The sequence below is a fragment of the Egretta garzetta genome, unplaced genomic scaffold (genome assembly GCF_000687185.1).
Source record: "Egretta garzetta isolate BGI_Z169 unplaced genomic scaffold, ASM68718v1 scaffold14, whole genome shotgun sequence".
Lineage (NCBI taxonomy): Eukaryota > Metazoa > Chordata > Aves > Pelecaniformes > Ardeidae > Egretta > Egretta garzetta.
In genome coordinates this window covers 7004708-7018911 of record NW_009259588.1, presented here as the reverse complement: position 1 = coordinate 7018911, position 14204 = coordinate 7004708, and the positions used below count along the sequence as shown (strand labels likewise).

The 14204-nt window shown below is 40.7% G+C and overlaps 3 protein-coding genes across 7 annotated transcripts in view; 2 read left to right on the top strand and 1 right to left on the bottom strand.

Annotated features, from left to right (window-relative positions):
• PAK1IP1 (PAK1 interacting protein 1) overlaps positions 1–121 on the bottom strand; it is a 9035-nt gene extending 8914 nt beyond the window's left edge. Inside the window, exon 1 of the mRNA XM_009637956.2 lies at positions 76–121. Coding sequence (XP_009636251.2) covers positions 76–121 — 46 coding nt within the window. The remainder of the gene's footprint in view (positions 1–75) is intronic.
• Positions 7–12116, top strand: LOC104125496 (tRNA selenocysteine 1-associated protein 1). Of its 3 annotated transcripts, XM_035893451.1 has the most exons (9): positions 1574–1658; positions 2664–2740; positions 2839–2969; positions 3575–3706; positions 4575–4694; positions 6854–7049; positions 7676–7721; positions 8542–8710; positions 11856–12116. In XM_035893451.1, the coding sequence occupies exons 2-8, from the start codon at positions 2711–2713 to the stop codon at positions 8676–8678; spliced, it is 792 nt and encodes a 263-aa protein (XP_035749344.1). In that variant the 5' UTR covers positions 1574–1658; positions 2664–2710; the 3' UTR covers positions 8679–8710; positions 11856–12116. The 3 variants fall into 3 exon arrangements, with proteins under 3 accessions (XP_035749345.1, XP_035749344.1, XP_035749342.1); XM_035893452.1 differs by lacking the exons at positions 2664–2740; positions 11856–12116 and adding an exon at positions 7–149 and having other exon boundaries at positions 1578–1658; positions 8542–11756; XM_035893449.1 differs by lacking the exon at positions 11856–12116 and having other exon boundaries at positions 8542–11756.
• Positions 12117–13495: 1379 nt separating this feature from the next.
• The window catches only part of NUP153 (nucleoporin 153), a 48562-nt gene continuing 47853 nt past the window's right edge, over positions 13496–14204 (top strand). For all 3 annotated transcript variants that reach the window (XM_009637953.2, XM_035893447.1, XM_035893446.1), the window contains exon 1: positions 13496–13772. In XM_009637953.2, the coding sequence (XP_009636248.2) occupies positions 13629–13772 (144 nt within the window). In that variant the 5' untranslated portion in view covers positions 13496–13628. The remainder of the gene's footprint in view (positions 13773–14204) is intronic.

The following is a 14204-nucleotide window of genomic DNA, read 5'->3' as shown; positions in this document are numbered from 1 at the left end:
GGAAAGAGTACAAAAAAAGCAGTCTTGGATAAAAGTCTGTGATAACTGTGATCGAGAAACGATTGCATCACTTACCTTCTGATAGTCTTTTGCAATAAAACGGCTTTGTAGTGTGTGCCATCTTCCGTTAAATCCGCACGAAAAGAGCGGTAAGTTAAAAAAAGAGCATTATGCAGCTGTGAATTCGATAATTAGTATTTCAGTGTTTAGAGCACGGAGGACTTTATGGTTCCTTTTAACAAAAGTGATGCTTGAATTCGAGGAACATCACTGTCGATATTTTTATTAATAATGGCCTTCTTTAACAGGAGGAAACTGCTGCTGATAATTTTCTTTATAGTGAGTGCAGTTAGGTTTAATAAGGGGGCATGTGCTAACCTTACTGGTAGATGCCTATATTTAAGGGTTTGTTTGTATCTGACTTATTTTCTTGGCTTCAGGATGGATGTGGAAATGAAGCACATAACACCATGTATGGTGTTATTCAGGATAATTATGGTATTGGTAATTATAGTATATGGCTATCCTGTGTCAGGTTAGCCTGATCTGTTTTCAGAAGTAGCACTCTGAACTGTTCCCCTGTGTGGGCAAGCCTTTTAAGGCTTTACAAAGACTGTATTTATTGTATTACGTGAATGTGGAGTTGACCAACCAGTAAGTAAAACATTACATAAATTCTTGCATGGAAATGGGAATTAAAATTTCAGCGATCAAGTGTCTTCATAGAAGGAGCAACGTTGGATGTGAAAAACAACAGTGGTGAATGAACAGCTGTGTGTGGAAGTAGATGTGAAATATTTCACAAATTAAATTGTTTTCTGCACTGATTTGTATTGGTTGGATGACTAGGGGGAAAAAGCTAAAAGAAAGGATATCGGAGTCGAGAGCCACTTTCCTGAAAAGGTATCCACTGGTTTAGTGATAGCAGTAAAAGGTCATCCATTGTTGCTAACTCACTGGTAGTGAGTGAAATGCGTGTATGTAAGAGGCAAAAGAGAAGACACATCTGAGAAAAGGTGCAGAGAAAAATCACATTTACCTTTACTGTACCCTCCTTGCTTTTTCATTTCTTGTGTTCTTTAGCAGATACCACTACTTGTTTTCAGCTGTATAATTTGTGGTACAAGTAAATCAACTTTTGATTTGGCTAAAAGGGGGGAAAAAACTGAGGTGTTACACAAAACATTCTGAAGCCTCTATCTTTGTTGCCTTGTCTTAAATTATTTTAGCGCATGGAAGAATATGGATCTTCTGAATTACTGTATCATATGTAGGTGTTTCAGAAATAAGGGTAAGGCATAGGGGACTTAAGCTCTCTGCAATTTTCTAGTGCTTTGAATAGTGGGGAAACTTTGTGGGCTATTACTACTTAAGAAAGTGAAGATGACTTCTAATCATAATCCCATTGGCTGTATATCCTTTTTATCTCCACTATTTTAGCAGTGACAAGTCGGAGCTTAAATTTCTAAGTTCTGAATTAATAACATTAAAAATGTAAGGTGGGGTGAACATCTTTGGAAGTAACTCATCTCCAGTATAAGATTCTTTATCTTCTTCCTCCCCCACATGTTTTTCAGCTGAAGGAGTACAATAAACTGAAGGTGTGCCGTGGTATTCTTCGGGAAAGGCAGAAGACAGTTTAAACCATGGCAAGCCAGGTAAGATGATTTGTTCGGAAATTCAGGCTTGCAATGCCTAAATGGGTTCCAGAACCATACTCAGAATTCATAGTAAATGTAAAGCTGAAATAGCTAGCTTGCTCTGAGTTGGGTGTTCTTTTAGTCCTACAATTTCTTCCAGTAATTCGGTAATTGGTGGCTGTCCTCTGGACACTTAATCATGTCAACTGAAGCAGGTTGGGGGTATAACATTAAGCTTTGCAGTTTGGATTATTTGAGCATGAGTTCTTCTGAAGGACCTTGTGCATAACACTCTCTATATAAGATATATGTAGAGGTGTTGTAGAGGAAGAACATTAAAGCCTGCGTAAGTAAAAAATGCTGTGAAACACCATTCTTCTTTTTGGAAATATTCGTTCTTCAGAATCTTAAGTGAGGGAGGCAACCTGTGTTACGCAGCTGTTGTTTCCCTCTTTTGTGTAGTTGCCCAGTTCCTTTTTAAACTGTGGTTTTTGGGTTTTTGGTTTTTCTTTTTTTTTTTATATTTTTTTCTCCAAGAGGTGCTTTTTATGCCTCTTTCTTCCTGGCCTTGCGTCTGGGTTTGAGTTTTCCCTCAGCCAAGCTAGTGCCTGATCCTGGTCTGCTTTCTCCTTACGTTCCATTCATCGGCCTCCTGTTGTTGTTCCTGGCCTGGGAGAGTGGCTCACAGCTGGGTAGTGAGGAGAGGCCTCTCTCATAATAAGAGAAGAAGAATCCCTGGGTGAGGGGAGATAGGGACAGCTGAGATCCCTTCTGGGCAAGAGTGACGATTCCCCCGCCTCTTCATAACTCAGACTGTGCTGCTGCAGGGTTTTTTTGAGTCCTGGAGCTCAAGTGGAACGCAGTCCAGTCCTGAAGCTAATTAACATTTAGGATTGGCCAACATCGAAGGGCTGTCTGCTTTTTCCCTAATTCCAAGAGGAAGCTGTCAATCCTTTAGCCAGCTTGACAAGTCAGGGGAATATGGCTGTTCATACAATCCTTTGGCTCTGTTATTTTTGCCAGGCGTTTTCCCCAGAGGCTGCTTTCCCTCATGGGAGGCGGAGGGAGAAATGGGACCCCAGGCTTCTTTCAAGGGCAAGGTGAATATGGGGAAATCACCTGTGGTGATGGGGAGTGGGAGGGAGGAATGTAAATAAGGCTAAATACTATAAAGGTGATTTTTTTTTTTCGCCCACAGGACTTGATGGCGAAAAAAAGAGAATGCCTCCAGGCTTACAGCTGGTGGAGAACGCCACAGAAGAAAAGGAAGAAAAAGAACAAAATAAAACCCGGAAGAATAGAATTTGTCCCTAGTAGTACTTCAGCAAGGTAAAGACCTCTTGAAATGAGAAGCTCTGTCCTCTTAACTGTTTAAATTGATAGTGACAAGTGAATGCTATCACTTATTTTTAAAATCCTGAAATGGCACATCTGATGCCTATACGCTAAGTATTGTGTATGGAAATATATTGCCAGTGGAGTAATGAACTCTCTTTTAGTTCCTCTACTGTAATCACTGAGAAGTGGTGACAAAATAGTCATAGCTCTTTTGAATCATGGCTGTAACTTGAGTTAATGTTTTTTCTTGGTATTTTTGTGCCTCCTCCCCCTCCCCCCCCACGCCCATTCAGACAACAAATATTTCTTAAAACCAACTTCTAAAAGTGTTTTTCTAAAATGAGTCTTTGAAATGCTGCCTTTTTTTTTTTGTGAAAGCAGTAGAATGGACCCAGAGAAATTGAGACCTTTATGCTGGAGTGATGGCATTGCAGTTCTGCATGTTTCTCAGCAGTTCTGCAGTTAATACTCTTTTTTTCAGATTTTGTCTCCTTATTTGTCCAGTGATAACTACCTGCTGACATGTTAGGTACCTTAATACTGCAATCAGTGACCCTAGTCTCAGAGTTGACAATTGTTCTCTTACCTTTTTGAAGACCGGATTATTCGATATTTGTTGGGGAGCTTACTCCAGAAGTGGATGATTTCCAGCTCTATGACTATTTCCTAAAGAGGTACCCCTCATGTATTGACTGCAAAATAGCAACAGACCTGCTGGGATATTCCAGGTAATGCCTGTGAAAATGTGTAATGCTGTTAATATTTGCTTCTATAAGTGATATAAGAGCTTGCTTTGGAACTGTTTCTGCATTTTCTTCAGAGCCAGGAAGATAGATTAGTCTCTAGCATTACTTTTTTTTTTAATAGCATAGATCCTTGCATTTCTAAAACTTCCTGGTTAGTTTAAGCAGTTAATGTGATAAGCTTCAAGTTAGCCATATGCATATCTGCATGAAAGAAATTGGATGGTGGGGGGAGAGCTGTGCACTGATACCTGTGCTGCTGTGCTTATATACAGCAGTGTGTCCACTTAGTCATCTGCAGTACTGAAGACAAAATAATTCCCTTTTTACATGTGGGAGAAAAGCATGAGGCCTGGCAAGTCTTTGGGGTTTGGGAGACTGAACCTATTAATATTAGTAAATAAAGCCTAGCAGAAGTTACACTGACCAGGCAGTGAGTGGACGATGCTGGTTGTAATAAATTAATTCAAGAAACTTAAGAGAAAGCAGGTATAAAAAGAATGTTAGTTCTGTACAGTGGTAGGAGTGGGTGAATACTGATAAATTAACTGCTGTAAATGCAGAAATGTGGAATCTGATTACTTGCACAGATAGCAATTAATGTATTGTTTCGCTGGCTCTCAGCAAGTTGCATCTTAATGCTATCAAAGAACAAGTTTTTTTGCTTCTGGCCCAAATTTTTAATTTGATGAAAGCATCTTCTGTGCATGTGCACATGCCAGAGAGGTTGCTTATGCAGTGGAAGCCATAGTAGCTACTATCTTCTGGTTTTGTATAAGACAGAAATTGCATTTGTTAGCTTTGTAACTGTTATGCATACTAGAATTTGTTTTCTCCCTTTTGAAAATTGTAGAGGGTATGCCTTTGTCAGATTTGGTGAGCAAGGTGATCAGATGAGGGCACTGCAAGACTGCCAGAATGCACCAGGTCTGGGGGGAAAACGAATCCGGCTGAGCATAGGAATTTCTAAAAGGTAACAAATGAGTTGTGCATTGATACAGTAATTCTAAATAATCAGACCCTTGTAGCTCTGCCTTTGTAAAGTCTGTGGCCCTTGCTATAACGACTGTACACGTGATGCAGTCTACAAAACCAAAAATACAGAAGCATTATGTTTTGACTCCCTGGATCCATCAAGCTCTTTCAGGATTGCTGGGGGAATCTAACCTTTTAAGTCTAGCCAGCTTGTGTAACTTAGGCTTAGCTGCTGTTGTAACTAGCCTTAATTCTTGCAGTAGTGAATCTGAATGCATTCATAAATATTCTCCAGGTTTGGGCATGAAGAAGGTAGAAGGGACAACAAGTGTTTTTGTATGCTAGGGAGCTTTTCTTTTAGACCTTTTTCTCTAGTTTAGGCAGGGTAGCACATAGCTAGTTTTACAGTAGACTGGCAGAGGAAGGAACTCTTTAAGTGGAAGAATATGGAATGTAGGGGGGAAGAAGCCGAAGGAGACATTGCTTTGGAACAGTTTGTTTAGAGTACTGTTCTTTGCTTTTCATGTGATTGGGCAGCAGGGAATTTCAAGTTAATTGGTTTTGAAGGGTTTTTTACTCTGCCGTCTCAGTTCTCTGTCGGTTACTTAAGGCAATTCAAGACTCTGAACAGTTAGAGAATTGATACCAAATTTGATAAACTTTGATCCAGGGTACAGACAATAGTAGAACTTTAATATTAAACAATTGCAGTATAACCATGAGGTTAGCTTGTATGTTCTGTTAAATAGTAAAAATAACAGCTTTTGTTTCTCTTTACCCTGGATAATTCTGCAAATGTTGCCTGTCTGCTTTAGAATGGAAATGCTCTTACCCAAGAGAGCACTGTCCAGAATTGCTCTGACTACATAATTTTGAAAATAAGAAGAGGTCACAAAGAAACAGGTTTCTTCATGTCTGCTATCCAGAAGAACGTCAGCAGTATTTTCAGATTTTTTTTTCCTATCAGAGATGTATGTAGGGTAGAAGTTGGAAGCAGAAGACTTTAAGACATTATGTAGTCATTTGTTTACTACAGTAGCAAGACAATGGAATACTCATTTATTAGAAAGTATGTGTAGCTTTACAGTAACAAAACAATTAAATGTAGGTATTGAAATACACGTCACTAATCTATATCTGCTTCTGAATGGCTGAGTATTATGCTCTCCTAGCATCAAAATATCCAGCCATCAGAGTAGTTTGTCACTAAGTCACTTGCCTTGAAAACTGAGCTCCTTCACTTCACGTTCTTGACAACAAGCCTAGATGTGACTTCTCTGCATCTCCACTTAACTACAGGGAAATTGGGACTCTGCAAACGCAGGAGGTCTGCCTGTACATAATCAGTCAAGAAATGTCTTAAGTGTAGAGGATTTTTTTGGAATGTGCAGCTGGGTTATCTGAATGTTTTTTGTGTAGTGTACCTCTGTTTTAGTACAGACAACACTTGTGCGTTGATTCCTGTCATTAGTGTGAAGTTGTCCCTGAGAAAATCTACTCAGGAGAGGGAAAGTAGTGAAAACTAATCAGCTGGCCCTTTGGTCTTCAGAACCAATGAGTTTTGTCATTTTCCTGCTGCTTTGGTAGTACTATGGCAGTACTAACTTCACCTGACAGCTATACTTTGCCAACTGTGCATGGGCTAAAAATTGAGCAGGTGGAGGTAGACATGGTAAGCTCACAAGCAGTGTCAGATGCTCCTCTGAAACTGATAATCTGACTTCACCCCCTTCTTTCTGGAAGTAATAAGATTGAGTATTAGCCAAACAAAAGATAGAAGGACTAATTAAGACTGCATCTTTAAAGCAGCTGTGCTTGATAAATGTCTCTGATCTTAATAAATTAGTTTTTAGCAGAGCACAAAGATTTACCAGCAGCTTGCTTATACAGATACTAAAAATACTCAAAATAAATACAGATAAGTGTCATGGCTCAGTTAATTCATGAAAATAATTACTTGTGGTATTGGCAAAGATGAGAACATTCACTTCTGTATAGAGATGAGATCTTGTGCTGTGACTTAGACTGTTGCTTAGGCAACTATTCAGAAAAACTTCCTTTTAAACTTTGAAATGCGTAAGCTGGCAAATTGTTTAACTTCAGAACTGGGTTTACTGTTTATTATTCTCTAACTGTATGTAATTTCTCATGTTTCAGACTGAAAGCAGAATTCCAGCGGTACCAGTCGTACAACTATAATGATTATTACCAAGATTATCAGAACTACTACTCACAGTGGGGTTATGATCCTTATACTGATTACAACTACAGCTCCTATGCTCCCTATGATAGCATGCAAGCTGTTGGAGACTGCTCTTTAGGAGATGCTGTTATGGCTCCAGCTGTTTTTGAGGTAAAGATACTACACACTTGCTTTAAAGAAAAAGATTCACAAATAGTAAGTTGTATGAATTGTGTAAGTCAGAGCAAAAAAAGTCCTAAAACTGAAATCATGTTCTTCTTAGTATGGAGGTTAGAACAGCAGGCTTCATTCAGAGGTTTCTTTAAGTGCTGAAGTAGTGCATCTATAGAACTAGATATTTATACACCACTTACTGTTCACGGATGCCAAATAACAGTTCTGGCAGCATAATTGTGTAGGCTTCCTCTCTTCCTGTTTTTTCTGATACAATTTGCTTAAAGCAAATTAAAGAACTAATTGTGAGATGGTCTTATCTTAGGTCAGCCAATTTATCAATTACAACTTCCAGAAGTCCCTTCCAACCTGAACTATATTATAGTTTGTTTTTTTGAGAAAACAAAACACCACAAAACCCACCAAAATGAAATAACCCACCCCCCAAAATCCCCAAACAAAAATCCCCAACCCTCCCCAACAAGCACAACATTACCCCCTGCCTATTCTTGTAGTTGTGGGAGGAGGGAATGGTTTGGGAGTACAAAATTATTTTGGATTTGTGATGCTTTCTGAAATAGTTTATGATTAAACTGAAGATATTTTCTTCTTTTCTTTTTTAGGAAACTGCAGCTATGACTGAAATCAGTGATGACCTAATAACTGAAGGTAATGATGATTCTATCACTGCAACTTGAATTTAGCCATACTTGTGCCCTTTAACAATACAAGCCAATGACTGTTGGGTGAATGTCTTGGAAAGTCAGCTGATGTAGTGGGATCCTCCATGGGTTATAGCTGAGATGAGGTAGGATTTTATAGCTGATAGTGTACACCATGTCAAGTAGTGTACACCATGTCAAGTAGAATGGGACATTGTCAACACCACTGCCCAGTAGGTTTCTTCTAACTTTGCCTTCATTCTCATTTCAAAATGGTCGAATACAGAATTTGTCATATCTTTGTATTGATTCCACTAAGTGTATTCTATGTTAAAATCATTAATAGGCAAAAGTAGTGTTTTCCAAACACTGAGGTAAAAGCTTACATTGCAGGTCCTAAAAGGGGGATCCAACTTGTACTTAAAAGACTTGGTACAAAACTTAATTGTTTGGCCTGGAAGGTTTGCAGACAGTTCCTTGCCTAGAGACGTCTTGTGTTAGTGTACAGGAACTTTATCCTGCATAACACATAATGTAGTAGATGTGAATTAAATTAATTTCAGGAGAGTTTCATGATTAATTATCCTCTTTATCTTGAAATACCAATACATAGTCCTACCATTCTAATACACAAATTCCAGAAGAAGCTGGACTTGTCAGGATTGCTAAGATTCTAGATGAATAAATGTCTTTATACTAAATATTACTTTTACTGTTAAATCTATTAAATTTAGATAGAATACATTTTTATTAGGCATTTACTGCAGGTTTTTGTGTGCATGCCTCCCAGGACTTGACACCTGTACTTACCAGGCTTTTATTTTCAGATCCACAGCTTTACTTCGATGTTGATGAAATGAACAGACAATTTATGGAGACAAGTGAAGAACTCTATGATTCCCTCATGAATTGTCACTGGCAACCTCTGGATACGGTCACTTCTGACATCCCCCCCGCTATTTAAGTGTCTTATATAGCATGACCGTTATGACCAAGGTGCTAAAATTACATTTCTTCTACATTACTCTAGATCATAAGTTTTAAAGCACAATGATAGGTTGGGTTTTTTTGCTATGCTTTTGACAGTTTCTGTAATTTTTTTTTTGTTCATCACTCTACTCTTGGAGCATCTTGAAATCATGTAAATATTCTAGAAATGTAAAGAGTTCAATGGGGTCTAAAGATAGACTTGCCTGTGTAAATAAAATTTTGTTTCTGCAAACCTGCCAGCAAGGGATTTTACTTACATATGTGAAGCACATTCTCTTCTGGCTTGTGGAATTTAGCTGGAGGCAGTAGGAGTATGTCACCTGTCTTTTGGTATGGTCATCAAGATGCTAGCAAAAACTAGCTCTCGACGATTTCCAAGTTACTTAGGCAATCTTCTCACAGGCTCTTAACACGCTTGCTTAGATTATATGCGTGTTTGGGAGACACTCCCAGGGTTTGCTATGGGAGCCCTTGGACCCACTTTCTCCTGCAGTCTGCTGGCACCAACTTCACTACTGTTGATCTGTTAGGTCAGTTAAAATTGCTTTATCAATGTGGTATTTTAAACATACAGAAGGGCAAACTTTCAGCTGCCATAGCTGCGAACATTCCAAAGACTGAGAATGATCCCTACTGACAATTTTATCCCTGCCCTCAGTGTTAGTCTTCTCCACTGACACTTTACAGCAAAAAAAAAAAAGGTGTAACATAATACATGTCCCTAAAACTGAAAATCCTTGGAGAAAATTAACTTTCTGGTTTAAAGGAGGAAAAATAACCCATTGGGAATAAAAAGCTATCCTAGTAACAACTCTTCAGCTAAGTTGCACCCTATCTTAAACATGTCTGATCTGTTCAGTCTTCGTGCTCAGGTGTTTTATAGTGATGAGGTTATAAAATTTTAGTAGGGTGACAGTTTTCAGTATTCAAGTCAAAGGAGATTAGGGGAGAGAGCAATGAGGAAAGCTCTGCTTTTAAGCTAGCAACTTCTGAGCAGCTTCCTCTAAACTGTTCCTGTCTTGAAGGGTATAAAGTATTTTCCAGTCACAGGGACTACTTAAGGCCCTGTGTATGCCTAAGTATTTACTACTTGTTTCTGGCCTTATTTTAATAAGAAGACTCTTCCAAAAAAAAAAAAAAGTAGCAGAAATTATCATAGCTAATAATGTGGAAGCTACTAAAGCTAGTCAAGACACTTCAGTACTGCCATGTGAGTTTTGGGGGTAGTCTAAACCATAATTGTTGTGATGGCAGATAGGAATAAAGTTCTCTGGCTTTTTTTATGACTTAATGTAATTAAAGTGGTGGTCATAACCTATATGCTGTTCTTAAATGTAAAACAAATACTGTATTGCAGAGTGATGACTCAGCGCTGGCAGGTCATTTCTAGCTGCTGACCCATCTTTTCCCTTCACAGTTTAATTTTGGCTAGGAATATTTGCAAAGTCCTGCCCATGAAATGCAAATGTTCTACAACAGAAGAGGCTTTTGGAGTACTATAGGAAGTTCATTCTTCCTGGATTTTGTGCATGTATATGGGTAGGAGGAGGCAGAAAGCAAAAAAACCTCATCTAGGCAGGGGGAGTAGCATCACAGTTTAGCAACTGTTTTCCTGCTTTGGAGAGAAATAGTTGCAAGGTAGCTGGGAACATGGATTTCTTGGGTGCATGTTTCCCTTTGTGTGAACTGGTGAGTCTTTGTAGGGTGATGGTAGGGGGATTATTAAGGAGAATGTGACTGGAAGTGGAATAAAGGAAAGAGAGCATGTGAGTGGGAAAGGGGGTGCTTGTGTGCATGTATAGAATTGTTTCAGGGGACTGCAGTAGGGAGGAAACTCAAGATGCTAGATGCAGGCCCCTGGAGTTTGGATGGGAGTGTTAAAGCTTCAGAACTGTGCAGGATTTAATGCCGCTTCAGCTGCAGTGCATGGCTGTGGCGCTTGAGCTATAACTGCTCTGCTGAGTGAAGGATTTTGTATCTAGCTAGTACCATCACCGTGAGCAGCAAGGCAGCTTCCAGGTCTGCGCCTGGGTTATGTCCTGCTTTGAAGTGGCTTGTGTAGCATCACCTAGCACCTTACTGAAGTTGCAGCAAGAAATTTGTGGAACCCTTTTATTGCGTTATCAGTTAAAAATGCAATGCTAAGGATGTGTGTTGGCTCAGCAGAAATACTATGGAGTATCTGTGCTGATTTTTGGCATTTGGAGGTTAATCTATGTGTAAACTGTGTAGTGAGAGGCCCACGTAGCTATGTGGTTTCACTTAGCCTGACACTGTATCACCACAGTTCACAAACCTCAAAAAAGTCACAGTCTGTGACCACCCCATTTACGCAGATTTTACTGGTAACAGGGTCTCTACACCGTTGCAGCCCGTGTGATGCTGTTCTAAAATAGCTCTCCGACCTCCTTCTCCCTCCTGAGCCTATTCCTCTTCCCAGTTAGGAGTGTGTGCATGGGATCAGGGTCGTGTGCCCAGTGCACGGTCTTTACTGTGAAGGCATACTGAGTGCAAAATTTCTCCCTGTATTGGCGTGTTACTCGTGAACCCCAAATACGGGAGAAAGTGAGTGCATCAGAGCTGTTAGAATGCATTGCTGAGGCTTTTTACCAAGTAAATTCAGAGCTGTTCTACGAGGACCAGCCTGCATCAGCTGGCTTACACAAAGAGCTGAAAGCATCGTGCAGGTGCCTGCCATCATTTCTACAAAGATCTGATTGCAGTGAGAGCATTTAAGAGGGGTGTGTGTGTGTGTGTACGTGACGTAGAAGCAACTTTTTCAACACCATGCTATTTCACTTCTTCCAGTTGTGCTTTGTCTCTGTGTTACCCAGCTGAAATGTAGGTTTTCTTCATTTAAGATTGATGAAGGGTTTTTTTGCAAGAATACCCAGTGTTGGGTTTATGAACTCTTCATTGCACCGAGCTGCAATAGATAGTGCCTTTACTCAAAACCCACTAATTTCTTCAAGAAAAGTAGTGTTTTGGTTTTCTATCACTTCTCTGAACTTTAGCACGATGGTTTGAGGGGTTACTAATCCTACAGTCAGTGAACAGGGAGGAAAAAAAACAGGCCAAAAAAGGTAGAGAGTGCTTAAAACGGTACAAGAAGGTTAAATGGTACTTAAGGCATGAATGTTTCTTTTTGCAGGGATGCTCTTGGACCAACAGCTTCTTTCTAGCGCTACCTCAAAGTAACTTGCAGATATAACTCACAGGGAAGATTGATCAAATGGTGATGATCCCTATCATTCTGCTGGAGAGAGAGAGAGATCTATTTGCCTTTTGTTTTGTCTCATTTCTAATAACATTTATTTAACTTCAGTGACTCATGTCAGTAGACGTTGTTTGACTACATGGACAAGTATTTCTGAGTCATGAGCGTCATTAAAGGCATGTCACCATATGGAAATTGTTCTAAATAAGTAAAATGGAAGTAAAATAAGTAAATAAAGCAGCACTTGAATTTACGGAGCAAACATAGTGTAGCTGCCTTTGACACATACATGGAAGAGAAAATCGTGTTTACAGGTTACCTTAATTTACCTTGCGCTCATCAGAAAGAGAGAATCTGGTTTTAAATTTGCCCAGCTCTTGCGTGTCCGGTGGAGGAGTGGATTTAGTCAGTTCCCATTTAGAAGCCAGTGTTATGGCTGATGAACGCGTTACCAAAGCGCATGGTTTATCTCCCTTTTTAAATCTTGTTCATCCCATAATGGAAATCCATCATGATTACCCTTCCTTCCCCTCCCCTAAGTTGGAATTCAGCACGATAGTTGTGTCCTGGACAAAAGGAGTTACAAAGCCAGGCTAAAATACTATTTTTTTCTTGTATTTTGATGATTATATTGATGAAGATCTTTTTCGACAAGCATATTGTAGAAGTAGGGCCTCATCCTAAAATTGGTCCGCAGAGGTCACACACTAGCAGTTTATGCGAGACGAGGTGGTTCTTGCAGGTGACCTCCAAACCCATGTGTTCCACATCCTGGCAGGGGTTATTGGTCACTGCAAAGTCATCCCACGGCACGTAAAACTGTATGTACGGTGGTGGGGGCAGGGGAGGAAGAGACTGTGGCGTTCCCAAGGTGCCACTTCGTGAGGAGAAATACCTGGAAAGCAGTCCCACTCCCCTGGGATTTCAGAATCACAGAATCATAGAATGTTTTGGGTTGGAAGGGACCCCTAGAGGCCATCTAGTCCAACCCCCCCGCAGGAGCAGGGACAGCGCTAACCAGATCAGGTTGCTCAGAGCCCCGTCCAACCTGGCCTTGAATGTTCCCAGGGATGGGGCCTCCACCACCTCTCTGGGCAACCCCTTCCAGTGTTTCACCACCCTCATTGGAAAGAATTTCTTCCTTACATCTAGTCTAAACCTACCCTGGTTTAGTTTAAAACCATTACCCCTTGTCCTGACACAGCTGGCCCTACTAAAAAGATTTTCCCCGTCTTTCCTATAGGCTCCCTTTAGGTACTGAAAGGCCGCAATCAGGTCTCCCCGCAGCCTTCTCTTCTCCAGGCTGAACAAGCCCAACTCCCTCAGCCTGTCCTCATAGGAGAGGTGCTCCAGCCCCCGGATCATTTTTGTGGCCCTCCTCTGGACCCGCTCCAACAGGTCCATGTCCTTCTTGTGCTGAGGGCTCCAGAGCTGGACGCAGTACTCCAGGTGTGGCCTCACCAGAGCAGAGGGGCAGAATCCCCTTCCTCGACCTGCTGGCCACGCTTCTCCCGATGCAGCCCAGAGTACGGTTGGCCTTCTGGGCTGCCAGCGCACATTGCCGGCTCAGAAGCGGTTATCTCCTTTAGAGAACCGTGAAAGCGGGACTGAGAATGGAGGAGGGAGTGCATCACGTAGGAGAGCTGGGAAGACACCAGTGGGGTTAAAAAGAGCCACTACAAAAACAGGAAGCAAGGACTCTGCAGCATGAAACTCCCCAGTAAAATTCCTGCTAAAAGGGGCTCCTTCCCTGTTCTTGCTGCTCATTCGAAGTTTCTTCAGGCCTTCAGCATCACCTGCATTGGTTTGAGTTCCCCTGAATCCCCGAGCTCGATTACGCTCTTTCTTCAGGTGTTTGCTGTGACCCATGCTTTTATTTTTGGTAGCGGGGCGTGCACTACATCACAGCTCTGCTGTCTTTCACTGTTAAGTGCCTGTCTCTCATTCTGTACCGGTAATTTTTTTAATACATTCTGGTTTTTTAGGGTGAATGTTTTTATTGACTTCTACATAGGGGCAGTGGTTGTGTTTTTTCTGCTCTGCTCCATCGTTCCCAGGGTAGACCAATGCTCTAAATAAGACATAGGGCCAAAGACTTTTCTCAACTTTTAGTAGAATAAAAAAAGAAACTTAAAAATGTTTTAAATGTAAAATATTTAATAAAACTGCATTATTTCTCTCGTTCTGAGGGAGAAAAGGCTGTGTTGAAGCTTACCCCCCTCCCTCCCCCCGCTTCCAGTCTGCCCTGCAGGTTGTCACCTCAGTTGCTTGCACAAACACGAC